This window comes from Desmodus rotundus, chromosome 7 (genome assembly GCF_022682495.2).
Source record: "Desmodus rotundus isolate HL8 chromosome 7, HLdesRot8A.1, whole genome shotgun sequence".
In the NCBI taxonomy this organism is placed as follows: domain Eukaryota; kingdom Metazoa; phylum Chordata; class Mammalia; order Chiroptera; family Phyllostomidae; genus Desmodus; species Desmodus rotundus.
The window spans coordinates 89,200,898-89,217,450 of record NC_071393.1 but is presented as its reverse complement, the minus strand read 5'-3'; the positions used below and the strand labels follow the sequence as shown (position 1 = coordinate 89,217,450).

At 35.8% G+C, this 16,553-nt stretch overlaps 1 protein-coding gene across 6 annotated transcripts in view; it reads left to right on the top strand.

The window, feature by feature from the left end:
• Positions 1-16,553, top strand: part of SLTM (SAFB like transcription modulator) — a 45,225-nt gene that overhangs the window by 13,939 nt on the left and 14,733 nt on the right. Inside the window, exons 4-12 of one of the 6 annotated variants that reach the window (XM_024568502.3) lie at positions 494-691; positions 1,573-1,620; positions 8,149-8,176; positions 9,556-9,970; positions 10,574-10,623; positions 13,254-13,372; positions 15,425-15,574; positions 15,801-15,904; positions 16,003-16,169. In XM_024568502.3, coding sequence (XP_024424270.1) covers positions 494-691; positions 1,573-1,620; positions 8,149-8,176; positions 9,556-9,970; positions 10,574-10,623; positions 13,254-13,372; positions 15,425-15,574; positions 15,801-15,904; positions 16,003-16,169 — 1,279 coding nt within the window. Of the gene's footprint in view, positions 1-493; positions 692-1,572; positions 1,621-8,148; positions 8,177-9,501; positions 9,971-10,573; positions 10,624-13,253; positions 13,373-15,424; positions 15,575-15,800; positions 15,905-16,002; positions 16,170-16,553 lie in introns of all 6 variants that reach the window. The other 5 variants (XM_024568503.4, XM_024568501.3, XM_045201222.3 and 2 more) reach the window with 5 other exon arrangements.

Genomic DNA, 16,553 nt, shown 5'->3' with positions numbered 1-16,553 from the left:
TAACTGTTTGCGTATTTTTGAAGAACAGACATTTGTATCACAGTTGGGATTCCTTATTATGAGTTAGAAATAAACCTTATAATATATGATTTCCAGGGTCTTTGAAGTTGAAGTAAAGTATGGCACATGGAGAAATCAAGTCATTTCTTTGAAGCCATATCTTCTAGGACAGCTCCTAGGATGTCAGTTGGTAAATATTAAATAACTGGAACTTGAGAGCATCTCTAGTAGCAATCCAGTTCATGTGTAGTTCAGAAGTAGAGATTTGGGAACTCAGATACGTGGTTTAATGACCTTGGTGTTAGACTCCCTCTGTTTTTAAAGACATAGTTAATATAATATGTAAGGTAAAGTGATTGAACTTTGACTTTGGGAATAATGTCAACATATGGTAAAATAGAAAACACGTAGAGATGTAAGTTACCAGAGACGTTTGGTGGCTAGCATGCACTACTTTGCCTCTAGTTGTACCAAATTTTCTTACCATTAAAAGGACTGTGAATTGGAGAATCAAGAGGCACACGAACAAGATGGAAATGACGAACTAAAGGACTCTGAAGAGTTTGGTGAAAATGAAGAAGAAACTGTGCATTCCAAGGAGTTACTTTCTGCAGAAGAGAACAAGAGAGCTCATGAATTAATAGAGGCAGAAGCAATAGAAGATATAGAGAAAGAGGACATCGAAAGTCAGGTCTTTAGCCAGTATTTTTAAAACATGACTCAGATAAATTAAGTACTAAATAATAAGTGTTTTTTTTCTAGCACAATGTGGAAATCTCAGAATTTTCAAAAAATATATTTTTAAAGTTATAGTCACCTAGAATCCTGTCATCTAAGATGACCTTTTTGATTTTTGCTTATTTTTCATGTATATATATATTTTACTTAGTAGTTATCATGCTATTTATTGTACATAAAATTCTATATATTTCCACATAATAGCTTCATGATCTGTGTTTTACACTAATATTGAACTGCTTTCTCTGTGTCTAATATCCACTCCTTTACCTTGAACATTTAAGTTTTAAGTTGTTTTTTGCCCCAGCACAAATGAGTGTCCCCATTTGGCTCTGACCTTGCCACCATTTCCTGGTGATAATTTTTTTTTTCTACTTTAGTAGATATAAATGATTCATTTTCATTTTCATTGGTTATTATCATGGGTGGGATGGTTACTTATGAAAGTACAATTTAAAGCATATAATTTTAAAATTCTTTGAGTGAAGTAGATGATTCATTCTGCTTCTCAGGATGTTAGTACAGTGTGTGTTAAGCAGATCAGTGGGTTAGGGAGTCCCTGCTGTCAGTGCGTAGTCGGGTCCAGAACCCTTCTCCTCCACCTCGCCTGGTAAATGAAAGGCTTGAGAAAGAGAGTAGTTAATTCTTCATCAGTGTGACGGATTTTCTGTTGGCACAAAAAATACAGTCTGAACTGTTAAGCTTTGACTTAGTACCCATGGGATCGTAGACACTGTCTGGAACACAGGGCGAGCGGTAGTGGGTGTAGCAGAAAAGCCTTCTCATGTTACCCAGATGTTTTGTAAAGCAGCTATTGTGTACCCTTTTACTTAGGAAATTGAAGCTCAAGAAGGTGAAGATGATACCTTTCTAACAGCCCAAGTAAGTTTACATCTAGTCCTATGAATTTGATGTTGTGGGTGGAAGGGCTTGGAAGAGGAATCTTATTTTGACTTTGTAATTCTCTAATTCATAAAACTGCCTTAAATTTAATGCTAAGTTTTTTATGTGGTTATATGCAAAATACTTAAAATTGGCAGCCAAAATTTCTGTTGCCACGAAGGTATTTGGAAGTCATTATAACAAGTTTTCTACCATTTTCAGAATAAAAATGAAAGCAGTCCATCCTTTCTAGAAAACATAACTCTGATTACCACTCTTGCAGGAAGTCCACATTTTGCTTGATTTTTTTTCTGTCACTTTGATATAAAATAAATCATTTAAAAATACTAACCCCATTTAAAGCCTTATTTAAATTTTTGTTAATTTAACACTCCTAGGATAGGGCTGGTATAAAAATAATAAAAATCTAGAAATTTACTTGGGGTGTGTATCATGTGTTGAAAATAACCACTCTTCTGCTCTGTGTTAAAGTATGTTTTTGGTATATGTGATGTATATAATGTACATTTTAAAGCATGACTTACAGATGTTGTAAAGAGACATTTATAGCTCAAGTTTCTGCAGTGTTTTTTAAAATTATCCTTTGTCTTTTTCCACATTATCTGTACTCAAGAACCCCTTGTTCATGTATGCTATTTATTTTGTTGATTTTTAGAGAGAGGAAGGGGAGAGAGAGAAACATCAGTTTGTTGTCCCACTTATTTATGCACTCATTTGTTGATTCTTGTATGTGTCCTGGCGAGGGATTGAACCTGCATCCTTGGCATATTGGGACAATGCTCTAACCAGCTGAGCTACCTGGCCTGGATCTTACGTATCCTCTTTAAATAATATATTTTCAAGTATAGATAAGGATTCCCTCTGTTTACCAGAGTTAGGAAAAATAGTGATCAGTTCTGTTTTTTCCTCACTGTAATATTTACTAGAAGTGTGTATTGTGGGGTTTATATTTATGGTGCTTATTAGCTCATTGTCTCTGGTCATGCCTTCTTTCCTGCAGCTTTCTTGCCTCTGACATGCTGGTGAGCCACCAATGCTGGTGAGGCTATATGTTGGCTCTCTGTGTTTATTGCCATGGGGAGGATCTACAGCTCTGGGAGAAATGTTTCTGACAATTTAGTCATCCAGGAAGGAAATGTTAGGCCTGTGAAAGTCTGTAGACTTGTCCTCCACACTGTCTCCAAATATGTTCGTTTCCGAGTGATGAAGAGTAGATGAGGGAGATTAACTCTCGTACTGGGGGAGTGCCTTTCCTAGATTACTAATTTGCAAAAAGGTGGAGTTGGGCTCGTCATATACTTTGGCAACTAGCTTTTTAAATTTCCATCAAGGGCCAGTCCTGTAGGTGTGCAGGTTGTGAGTTGTGTGAAGGCATCATGTCTAAGGCTCCCCACTCACGTAATAGTCTGTATAGTTATTATGTCTTAAGGAATGGATGTCTTTTCCTAACTTCACAAATTTTTATGGGTTAGAGATGGCCCTGCTCCTATTCCATCCTGATAATGAAAAAAGTTATTTCTCATCAAGGGGCAAGTTTTACTTTATTGTATCAAAAGATAGAGAAGTTACATCTTCAGAGAAGTTCTCCTGAAGTAATATGACTTTTTTCCTCTTTTTCTAAATACTCTATAGTGAAACATCTAGAAACATAAATGTTCCAAGATCCTATGGTGATCTACTGTTTCTAAACATGCTTAATGAATATGTGTCTATATGGTCTTACTGTGTGCCTTAAGGAACACTACAAAGTGTGGGACCATCACCCAGCTTCAGCTCTTACCAACTCATGGGTGGTCTTATTCATTTATTGCTTCATTCACTTTCCCTTTCTGCATTAGTGAAACAAATCCTGGACGTCGTATTTCGCTTAAAATTTCTCACTATGTATCTCTAGAAGAGAACTCTTATTTTTTTATATTATCCCAATGTAAGATTTTTATTTCATCAAGTATAGTTAGTATTCAGATATTTAATTGTCTTTAGTGTTTTTTTAAAACAGGTTTTGTTTGAATCTGGATACAAATAAGATCTATACATTATGATTGATTGAAATAACTTATTCAGGTCTCTTAATCTTTAGATTTTTCTTTCCATCTTTTCCCCCCATATTATTATTTTATTTTTTATATTTTAAAAAGATTTTATTTATTTATTTTGGAGGGGAAGGGAGGGAGAAGGAGAGGGAGAGAAACATCAATGTGGTTTCAGTGTGGTTGCTTCTTGTGCAGCCCCCTACTGGGGACCTGGCCTACAACCCTGGCATGGGTCTCATAGGGAATTGAACTGGCAACCCTTTGGTTCACAGGTCAGCGTTAAATCCACTGAACCACACCAGCCAGGGCAGCTTTTTTTTTTTTAACAAACTTTTTTTTCTTTTATTCTTACAATTTAAAATATATTCAAAATGTCATTTTTACAACAACCAAAACCTGAAACCAAAAATTCAGAACTGTAGTATTATAAGCTTAACAAAATGGCCACATTCTAATTTAAGTATATTGATTATTAACACTGAGGGGAAAAATACTGTGGCTCCTAGGTATTGCTTTTAAAAAAATTTAATCTGCAACTTCTTGTGATTGTATAATTATTTCAAAATAAAAAATTAGAGAATTTGATCCAATTTTATAATTATTTAAATTATTTGCATGGTTCCAAAGTCAAAACTATGAGACAAGATATGTCTAAAAGTCCCCTAACCCGTCCTTTAATGGTGAACTTCAAAGTCATAATTTATCCTATTATTTGCCTTTAAAAATACAAGTAAATCAGCAGTGTATTTGTATAGATAGGCATTTGTTTAAAGCCAGTCTTCGGGCTTTGACTTGAAGCTTAAATCTTTTGTCTTTAGGCTTTAGCCTCTAGGCAGTTTGTCATACTAGAAAGAATTTGGTATGAATTATACTTCCGTTAGTTAACTAACAATATTGTGGTTTGGGGCAGGTTCTCTTAGTCAATTTCTATGTATATAAAATAAACATTATAATTCCTACCTGCTAGATTGATGTGAGGACCAGTCCGATCCTGGCACATACATAGTACATGTGCGTTTAGTGGTTATTTGTATCATTGTTTTACTCGCATTAAGACACCAGTTACTTGGGAATTTTCTGGAAATTTTTCTGAAACATATTTATATTTGCTAATCTTTAATTCTTAAAAATTTCGTCTAGTCTCAGTCGCTTCTGTCTTCTTTGATCACACCATGGATGTTCTTTTCTCTGTTTGCCTTTGCCCCTAATGTTTTACTAACTTGAAGGGCCTTCCCTTTTTTTTTGAGAAGTCTGCGTACCTCTCAAAGCCAGATTTATCTCCATCTCCTCCATAGAGCTTTCTCTAATATCTCGCTTATGTAATGCTAATATCTCGCTTATGTAATGCTTATGTAATGCTTTATGTAGTTCTTTTACAAAGAACTTTTTATGCCCATTATCTTATTTCATCCTGTGTCTCCCATTTAGGTCATACGTTGTCTCTATTTTGTACGTGAACTTCACCTAGCTAGATGACAGTACCACAGAGTAAAACTATTTCGGTGGTAAAGACAGAATAGATACCGAGGCCTCAGGATGCCTCATCTGGCAGTATCTCCGCTAGATAATCCCACACTAGTAAACTGGCTTTGTGAGTGCCGGTGTACAACACTCACCGCCGCGTGCAGGTAGCCTCTTCACGTATGGATCAGCAAGCGGTTAGTTCCGTCCCTTCACCTCAAAATAGCAGTGTCTCCGCTACATTTATTCAACAACTATTTATTGAGTGATTATTATGTGCCAGATATTGTATTTCCCATGATCTTTAGCTTATTGCCATATATATAGGGTTACTTTGAAGGTTTGTTTTAAATTAGCCAGGCTGACTGCGGTGTTTACAGACAAGTCGGGGGAAGGCCTCCCAGAGGTGGTCTTCTTCCTTGGCACCTGGTACGTACGTGCATCACAAGATTGACCTGGGGGACGGCAGTGGAACGGGTACAGAGCACGCACTTTGTTAACTGAAAAATAAGTCTTAGCCTTGTCTTTGTCTCTTAGTAATCCTTGCTTCTCCCAGGATAAAATAAAAAGAAATAGAGAAGCTTTGGGTTTGTATCATGTCTGTGCACGTATATCATTTAGACAGGAAACTTTTCCCACTTTCTTTCTTGTATTTCTTGCTTTGTTTCCTTATTGCAAAGGTTTTCAGAGTTACTTTTGACTTCTGGCGTAACCCTGGTAGTGCTGTTTACTGCACACGAGTGCACAGTAAAGAAAACATGCACTGGTGGGTGGCTCATCTTTCCTGCTAACCCTAGTTTATGCTTCACGCCTGTGGCGAGTGATTCCATGTTCTAGGAGCTGGCTAAGAGTCTTCTCCTAGGGACACTCAAGTGTATGCAATACAGCACTGTTTTGAGAAACTACAGTTACGAAATCCTTCAGAAGACATGTTGAATAATTAGAGTATCTAAAATCTCTTCAGCCAAGTAAGGCAAACCTTACTGGTTAGTTTAGCAGCTAGAAATAACATTTCCAATTGGTAGGCACTATAGCAGAAAGGGTTTTTTAACGTCACATTATTTAAATTTTACTTTATAGAATAGCAGATAATTTGGCCTTTTTTTTCTTGAACCTATCAATATCTCATCTTTAAAAGAGTAACTTCGCTGATGGCATCCCAGGCAGACAGAGGAGAGGCACGTCACGCTCCTGAAGTCCATTTGTTCTGCTTTTACATAGAAGTTAAGGAATTGCAGTCTACTTATCCCTCCAAGATAAATCACTAAAGTCAAGGTGAACTTGTAAGAAAAAGACTTATCAATAATTCCAGCATAGCTCATCCTTTGCTGTCACTGCCAGTTACTCCACCCAAGTTAAGAATTTTTCTTTCCTTTCCAAGTATTGCAGATTAGAAACATAATGATTACAACTAAATTCAGTGTACTTTGTTTAAATAAAACAATACAGTACAACAATTAAGAGATTATTAGAACGCAGTATAATGGACTTATGTCACAAAATAGGATTCGCATTGCTATCAATAATCAGCTTATTTTGGGATATTTTACTTCCTAAGCGTGTGGCTGTGTGGGTTCAGTGTTTGTAGCTCCCATCACATTACCTTAGTGTGTAAAACAATTGGTCATTCCCTAACTGGGGCACTTGTGGGTTAACTTAAAGTTAAAAAAGTCATCAAAATGATTTCTTAGAAATACGGTAGTTATCCAAGGGTAATTTTGAGCATATGATAAAATATTTGCCATTTTAAGGAGTAGATGCTTTTATATGAATCTGAAATTGTATTGTAACTAATGCCATGTAAAGTTGTGTTTATGGTTAAATGTTGCTGTAAGTCTTCTTTCACTGCTAGGCTGTCACTCTGCAAGCCTGTGAGTAGTTCTTAAATTGTAGTCCCGGACCAGCGGCATCAGCATCACGTGAAAACTCGGTAGAGGTGCAGATTCTCAAGCCCCACTCCTGACCTGAATCAGAAACTCTGGGGTTGGTGCTCAGCAATCTGCGTTTTAACCAGCCCTTGCAGGGATGCTGACACAGACTCAGAGTTTGAGAACCACCACCCTGAGGCTTTGTGTGTGGTAAACTCACCACCTTGACTGAAAATGACCTACTTCTACGCAGGTTTTATTCTTAAAAGTTGTAAATTAAAACGTCCTTAATTTTTTTCAGTACTGGGATTATAATGCATATTACCTTGCTTATTCGATATGATCTTTAATTTGGTTCTGTCTTTGTGTGATTACGTTAGGGATTTTGCAGTATTTGTTTGCTTGGTGTAAATAATGTTTTTCCCTTTGTGGTATTCCTGTTGAAGCTAGCACATGCTTAATTTTAGGTCAGGTGACGATCTCGTATTTTAAAATCAGTCATTTAAAAAGACTGTTTTACTTGTTTTGATTACCCATAGCACAAATACCCTTTTTTAAGTGGCTGGCCCCCAGTGTCTGTGACAACTGTGAACTCATTTTTAACAAATAAGAAGGACTGAAATTTGAAACCAACTGCATTTGTAGTCTTCCTTCTCACTTCTGAGCTACCTAAACAGGGAGTGTGTTTTTTTTGTTGTTGTTTATTTTATATTAATATACATTTAAGCTCATGAAAGTGTGTGTCTTCGGGTTTTATTTTCTGGTACTAAGATTTTGAATAATGTGCCTTAAGAGTGAACTGAGTTACATAAAATAATCAGGTCATTCTTTTTATTGGCAGCTCTTAATATGAGTAATATTCATGGTATATAAACCAGCTTTGAATACTGAAAAGAAATAATCCAGTACATTGTGGAACTCATTTTTGATGGATTTGCCTGTTTTCTTGTCTAAAATCTTATATATTAGGCATTTCTCTAAAAGGGCTCTGGTTTCTATTGGAATATTCTACATTTGTTAGTGATTGGTATCCCTAATTAACATTGCTAAATTATACACTAATTTAAGCTGACTGATTTTATACTATTACTAAACTCCAGTTTTAAGTGAATTCATTTTACATTGGATTATTCTTTGAATTTCAGGACGGTGAGGAAGAAGAAAGTGAGAAAGGTATGTGTGACACTGAGTAGAGTTTAAAATTGCTGACGTTTAGCAAAACAGTATACTGTGAAAATAAGGCGTTCCTGATTTGAAGTCTTATTTTTGAAATAAGTTTATTTTCAAATTCATCAATTTAGTGAATTAAGCTAGCATCTTGGTTTTATTTTTCAATTGGCTTTAATTTTCTTTTCACACTTAAGATACATTCTAACTTACCAGTACATATCGGTTACTGAAGTGGATAATGCCATTTTTTATTTAACCAACTTTAATTAAAAAAAATAACTTTCAGCATACGGTAAGTTGATTGCATCATAAGACTGGCACTGCAGTAACTCATATGTGCTTATTGGAGTTGCAGCATATATATGGATCGTTAATTTGGCAACTCTTCCTAAAGATGGTGGGTAACCAGGAGAATGACTTTTTGTTTGCTGCTTAGACAAACTTACATACAGTCTTCTGACAGTTTTAGTACTTTAGGAGAGCTGTGGCATCCAATAATACAATTAAAGGGACATTGTAGCAATACATGTGGTCAGTACAAGATTATGGGAGTGTTCTTGGATCCTCCTTTGGACTAGAAAGGACCTGGAGCAGGGTTCTAAGCAGGACAGCATAAAAAAGCCTAGTGGCAATGATGAAGTAAAGCTACTGACTGAAAATCTCACAGACCTGAAGCCTTCCTATTTTGGGGGAATGCGAGACATCTTTGAAAACCATAACTGCGGGACTGACGGGACAGGATGAAGACTGGAAATAACCGATTTCCTGAACGTAATGGAGCAGGCCATCTTTGGAGCCTTTTGTAGCAGTTTTCCATATGATTCTGGACTACCCAAGAACTGAATAAGAAGAACACAAAATATGGGGCCCTGAAATCCTTTGAAGACTGACCGATATCCTCAGGCTGTGACCTTTCAAGACGGTCACCATGGGAGTTCTGAAGGTCACAAGGGCTAAATCCCAAGATGATTTGAACACTGAATAACAAATCTTCGCATTTGTCACTGTCTCATGGAGGAAAAAAATCTTCCATATGCCATTAACTTACAACCAGAAATGAAGAGCTGGTATCCTCAGGATGGAACCCTTTTCTCATTTTTGTTGTTTGGTATCTGTATGTAGAGATCATTTTTTTCCATGAAGAATAAGTGATCCTGGGTAAAGGATTGTTTATATTAGTTAATGCCCTTGTGTTTTTTTTTTTTCCCCTAACCTTCCATCAGTGCTAATAACTGGCTTTATATTTTCTAGGTCCTATTCTAGCTTATGAATATGAAATTGTTTAAACTTCTTGTTTTGCCATATTTATTCCTGTTAAATCCTCTTAGATATAGCAGGTTCTGGTGATGGTACACAAGAAGTATCTAAACCTCTTCCTTCAGAAGGGAACCTATCTGAGGCTGATCACACAGCTCATGAAGCGATGGAAGCTAATGCGACAGTGAAAGAAGCTGAGGATGACAACATCTCGGTCACAATCCAGGCTGAAGATGCCATCACTCTGGATTTTGATGGTGATGACCTCCTAGAAACAGGTAAAAATGTGAAAATTACAGATTCTGAAGCAAGTAAGCCAAAAGATGGGCAGGACGCCATTGCACAGAGCCCGGAGAAGGAAAGCAAGGATTATGAGATGAATGCGAACCGTAAAGATGGTAAGAAGGAAGACTGCGTGAAGGGTGATCCTGTCGAGAAGGAAGCCAGAGAAAGTTCTAAGAAAGCAGAATCTGGAGACAAAGAAAAGGATACTTTGAAGAAAGGGCCCTCGTCTACTGGGGCCTCTGGTCAAGCAAAGAGGTTTGTTTTTCTATGTCAGTTCTTTACGATACTGAATTCCAGCATTCAGTAAGATCACTCTACATTAAGGGGGTGGCTTCAAGACCATGTGCAGTAATTAGTACTTATGATCCTGCCTATAACATTTTTGACCGTCATAAGTTACTTTAAAAAATTTCAAGATCTTCGTAATATGCAGTGTGTTCTACTGATTGCATTGTCGAATTGTCAGCATATATTTGGTTTTTTTGTTGTTTTTTTGTTTTTTTTTCAAATTGACAATTTTTTGTGTTTTATTTTTAAAAATCCTTGTGATGATGGTTAATGAACAACTATCAGTCCTAACAACACAAAATGAAGTCAAGTCCCAGTTCTGAAATCTGGAGAAGATGGCCATATATCCACTGAATAGAATTGTCAGAAAATCTAGATCTTCAGGCATCTTGGGGAAAATCAGTACAAGAATCCTAAGGGAATCATTTGTTCAAATAACCTAATCTAGGCCTTTGGAAGTGTTAATTTGTATGAATAGTACCAGTTTGAAATATAGTCAATATCAAGCTGTTCGATTTTTGTTTCTTTGTTTTTTGTTTTCAATTTTCTTCTGGTGATTTGCTTCTTTAGCTCTTCAAAGGAATCTAAAGACAGCAAGGCATCATCCAAAGACGACAAAGGTAATGGATTTTTTTCCTACTTATTTCAGTGGTAAAATGCATAATTTCATTAAAAAAGGAATAATTGCATGGGGTTTTCTTTAACATTTAGTCCTTAAAATTGACATGCTCAAAATTTTGGATGGCCTTTGTGTAAACGGTGGAGTTAGACTACAATGTACCCTTGGTGTGATTGAGAAGCATTACTGTTTGGTTAATTGTAAACTGGTTCAAGTACGCGAAAAACCCATTCGGATGTGTTTTTAATACTGTTCTCAAGCGACTGTATTGAATATTAGTGTAATGGATATTTCATCTTCTTACTTCTGAAGTTAAAAATTAAATTACAATTTCAGAGGTATTTTATCTTCAGTTGTAGTCCTTTGTAGCCCCTGTGCACTGCCACAGCCTTTCCCCTGTGCTTTCCAGTGGGAAATGCGCTATGAATTATATGCTGTATGTGTCTGTGGAGTACAATATTTAAAAGAAAATCAGTCTTTAACTTTTGGTTTTATGTTTTTCGTTCTTCAAATCAGGGCACACTTCTAGAAGCATAGTATGTAGTATGTTTTAATTTTTCAGAATTCACTTCCTAATTTGACTTACTTTGTGTTGATGGAAATCTTATGAGAAATATAGTTTTATTTAAAATTCTTGTAAGTTTAAAGGTGCAATATTTGATTGGTTTCTGTTATTTATTGGGAAGTCTCTGGGTATCTAATGGCCATGCACTGTAGTTTCATCTTGTGTGAAACTATCTGCTGTCTACATGAAAAATAGTTCTTGTTTTCTAAAAAAGCATTTTAAGAGAAATAACACCATTCAGGTAATTACACTGCCCTAAAATGCCTCTGCACTGTCCCCCAAGAGGAGTGTTATATGTCCTGTAGAGTTTGTTTAGTATATTTTCTTATATTTTCATAGTTGGAAATTTTATAATTGATTTATTAAATTACAATTAATTGCAATACCTACGTCCCTTACAGCTTTGGTCAATAGGTAAGATATAATAAACTTATTAAGTGCTATCCTTTAGATTCAGAAACTATAGTCTTGGTTAAATGTTAACTTTCTCCTATTAAAAAATTTTAAATCTGTAATTAGAGAAGTATGTGGGCCCACATGTTACTGGTAACATAAAAAAGATACACAAACTTCAGGTTAACATTTCGTAACATGAAACAGATCCTTTTGATAAATGTGTTCCTTAAGAATAGAAATGCAGCAACCATTAATATTTAAAATACTTAAGTCGGGTGTATGTTGTCTTCTCATAACTCTACACTTGACTAATTTTTTAAAAGTATTTTTAAAAGATTTTATTTATTCATTTTTAGAGAGTAGGGAAAAGGAGAGAGAGGGAGAGAAATACCAGTGCATGGTTGCCTCTCATGCGCCCCGTACTGGGGACCTGGCCCTGCAACCCAGGCACGTGCCCTGACTAGGAATTGAACTGGCGATCCCTTGTTTCGCAGCCTGTGCTCAGTCCACTGAGCTACACCAGCCAGTGCTAAAGTATTTTTTAATTTATTGATTTTAGAGAGAAGAAGAGGGGGAGGGACAAAGTGAGAGGGAGAGAGAGAGAGAAACAATGATTTTATTATTCCACTTATTTATGAATTTATTGGTTGGTTGATTCTTTATGTGCCCTGGCCAGGGATCGAACCCACAACCTTGGTGTACCAGGATGATGCTCTAACCAACTTAGCTAGCTACCTGGCCAGGGCCTACAATGTCTAGTTTTTCAACTAAAACTTGTGGCACGTAGTTTTTAAAAATATTGAAGATTTTACTCTTTCTATATGTATTAACTTGAAGTTACTAAAATTATTACTTTTAATTGCTTATATATTGTTTCTCTTAAAGTTGGTAAGAATTAATTTCCAAATAAAGACACATGAATGAAAATTCCCCTTTTATAACACCACATTTGAAGAAAAGCACTGAAGGGTGACTTACTAGACCTGTATTCTTAGAAATGGCATCTGTATATGTGAAACTGTAATTTATGTATGGAAATAATACAGAGGTGATTCAAATAACCATTTGTCTATTCTAAAAGAATGTTAAGGTTTCTGTTCTTACTCTTGTAATTTGTTTTATAAGATTGTGTTTTATTAAATCCAAAGTTATCCAATTGCATATAATTCCCACTTTCTCTTACTCTTTCTCTAATAGAGAATGAAGGTGAGCTGGTTGGTTAGTCTTTGTTATTAAACATTTAAATTCTTGAAACCAGTTTATCCCATGCTTTGACTTTTCCCTTTTGCACTCCCAATTTTTCAGGATCGAAAGCCCATAACAAATACGGGTAATTAAGCAGTCTTATATTCCTAGATGACTGTTTCCTGGTTGCCTGTATTTTTTTAGTTCAGTGGTAGAGTATAATTTATTAACACTTTACAGCAAAAGTCCAAGACATGTAGTTGATTTTTTCTCCCCTCAAAACCCATGCAGTATGAAGTATGCAGTGTTCAGACTTGATCCCTTACTGTAGTTGTATTGCCTGTTATTGTGGTTGGTTATGATATAGTAAGGTCATATCATCACAATTAAAACGAGAGGTTTTTATAAGTTTGAAAGACTTGTTCTAATAATTTTGTTTTTAAAAATCCAATTGAGATACTTAAATGTCTGATATTAAATCCTAGGAAGTACAAGCAGTACTAGTGGTAGCAGTGGAGGCTCAACTAAAAATATCTGGGTTAGTGGACTTTCTTCTAATACCAAAGCTGCCGATTTGAAGAACCTCTTTGGCAAATATGGCAAGGTACATTCTTTTTACCTTTTTACCCATCTGTAGTATCTCCATTTGAAACGGGTTTATTCAAAACAGTATTATACAGAGTCTTCTAATTTCTTGTTTCTCTTAGGACTGTTATAGGCATAATTCTGAATTCTTTGGTAATGGTGAGTTTTATCATATCACGTCACTCTGAGCCCTGAGGATCTTTGTATTAAAAGCTCATATTTTGAGCCCACTTAAGTCAAGGACTGAGTTTTATTCATCACATCCGTCATGACTTTCCTAGGACCTAGGGTTGCTGAAGATGATCCGGTCATCTGGAAGACGTAGGTAGACTAGTGTTAGGCAGTGGGATGTAGAATTGGACAAAACAAACATGACGTGGTCCCTATTAGCGTAGTTTCCGGTACCGGTACCGTTCTGGAGAAAAACGTAGAGCTGGTGAAAACATACTTAATCAGGAGTGATATATGCTATGACAAAAACCAGGGTGCTGAGAGAGCAGAAGGAGAGGCTTTCCTGTGGTCCGGTTCACTAGGGAATGTTTCTCTGACATATGAGGGGGACCTAACGGAAGAGGAAGGTAGTACTGAACTGAATATTTAATTAATAGTGGTTGAATAGAATTACAATTAATCTGTAACCCTTAGGGCACTCACTACTTTCTACCGTATATTTAAAAGTGCATCATATGTTAACCTACTCCAGGGTAAGTTCTTTGATAACAGGGACCTAACCTACTATGTGTGTGGATGGGAGGCTTTCCAATATTTATTAAAGCAATATTGGTAAATAGCCATTTATGAATATTATAAAAATCTATTCTGTTAATTTTAGGAGTCAATGGGGTTTTGTTTGTTTTCTGATTTAATTGAAAGTTCTTATGGGTATCAGATACAGACCACTGAGAATTATCCCATGATCAGCTATGGTATACTTTTTATTCTCAGTAATTTATTGTTACAGATATAAAAACATTATTATGATGTTGACATTTCTTAGGACTAAAACTATTTGTGTATACCGCACACTTGATAAAATTGCTGTTGGGGCAAGTTGGCCTTTCGCAGAGTTGAAGATAAAAAAGCTGAGTTTCTGTGTACCTACACCATATACCCTACTAAATCCTGTTTACCTCTTTCCGGAATTATGTCTGTGTTCCTCTTTGGTGCGCAGTAGGTTGTTCTCTCTTACCTTTTTTCTCACTCACCCATCTCTGCCTTATATCTCCTAAGTATTCATCTTACAGAAATGAAATTATTTGTTACTTTTGTATTGGTATACATAGACAAAAGGAAAGTGTGCCTTTTTAAACTATAATTTTTAGGATGTATTTTTAAAATTATTTTTAAAAATATTTTATTTATTTATTTTTAGATAGAGTAGAAGACAGGGAGAAAGACAGGGAGAGAACCATTAATGTGTGGTTGACTCTCACACGCCCCCTGCTGGTGACCTGGCCTGCAACCCATGCCTGTGACCTGACTGGGAATCAAACCAGCCACCTTTTGGTTCACAGACCAGCACTCTATCCACTGAGCCACACTAGCCAGGGCTTAGGATGTATTTTTAAGACTGCTTTTTTACATATGGCTGATTATTTTTGAAAGCTTATAAGCTCATAGAACAGTGTTAAAACTCATTTAGAAACTTCCTAGACACTTATCCTTTTTTACCCTGCCTCTAAGAGACTCTGGGAGGGAGGTGGCTATAATGGAACTTTTGGTCCAACTCTAATTGAAAATACTGTTTACTTTCATTAAGTGTACTATTACTTCATTGATGTGACTAATTTTGTTTTGGCTGTGTATTTGAAAGAAATAAAAACAAAAAAGGTTAAATTGCTTTTTGATGCTTTAAATCATTCCTTTGACTATTTACTATGTATGTATAAGCAAGATAGATGGTGATCATAGAATATGAAGTATATATGCTAAATTTATCCTTTATCATGAATTTATGTATCCTGAATAGATTCTTTAACTTGAATAGTCTCAGTTCTGAAGTTTCATCTGTTTAGAAATGTGTGTAGTTGTGAAGTTGTAAAACTTTCTAAAGTACAATCTTATTTTACAGGTTCTAAGTGCAAAAGTAGTTACAAATGCTCGAAGTCCTGGGGCCAAGTGCTACGGCATAGTGACTATGTCTTCTAGCACAGAGGTGTCCAGGTGTATTGCTCATCTTCATCGCACTGAGCTGCACGGACAACTGATTTCTGTTGAAAAAGTAAGCTTGCCGGACCGTTTATAAAAGGTTACTTTGAGGACTAGTAATTCTCAATCTAAAGATGTTACACTGGTAGGGAGTAGAATTAGGAATGATTTCTATTTGTAGGCATTCATTCTTTTTACTTTTATGTTTTTCAAATTTTCTACCATTGACATACTTTTTATAAACATAAAAATGTAACTTTAAAACATAAAGGTTTTTTTTTTCTGTTTAAACCTTTCAGGTTAAAGGTGACCCTTCGAAGAAAGAATTAAAGAAAGAAAATGATGAAAAGAGTAGTTCAAGAAGTTCCGGGGACAAAAAAAATATGAGTGATAGAAGTAGCAAGTAAGGATTTATTTTTTTGATAAGTATGTGGACTTTTTTGGTACATTGATGAAGTCGTTCTCAATCTGTTGTTTTTCTGTGTGGGGTGGGCTGGTCAGGACACAAGCCTCTGTCAAAAAAGAAGAGAAAAGGTCGTCTGAGAAATCTGAAAAAAAAGAAAGCAAGGATACTAAGAAAATAGAAGGTAAAGATGAGAAGAATGATAATGGATCAAGTGGGCCGACTTCAGAATTGATTAAAAAAAGTGAAGAAAAGAAACGAATAAGTATGCTATGTATCCCTCTTCTCAATCTCTTTCTAATATATTCCACAACTTAATTTTTACAGTGGAAGGGAAAACTGGAAACTACAAACCAGATAGATATTTAAGCTTCATTGTTAGCTGTTAGAGTTTTAGAAAAGGAGAGCTAATAGGACTAATTGCTTTTCTACTCTCAGAAAACGAATGTGTTCCTCCCACTAAGCCTCTTTACAGTGAAATCTGAGCTGACTGAGAGCGGTCATTGATTTATAGCTGTGTAGTTGAGTTGGGATCTTTTCTTATCACTGAGAATATTTGCATTAGCAGATTAAGCTATTTCTAAAAACTCTGCATTTGTGTTCTCATAAAATAAGTAGGGTTTTAAACAATTCTATGTATTGGTTTGTG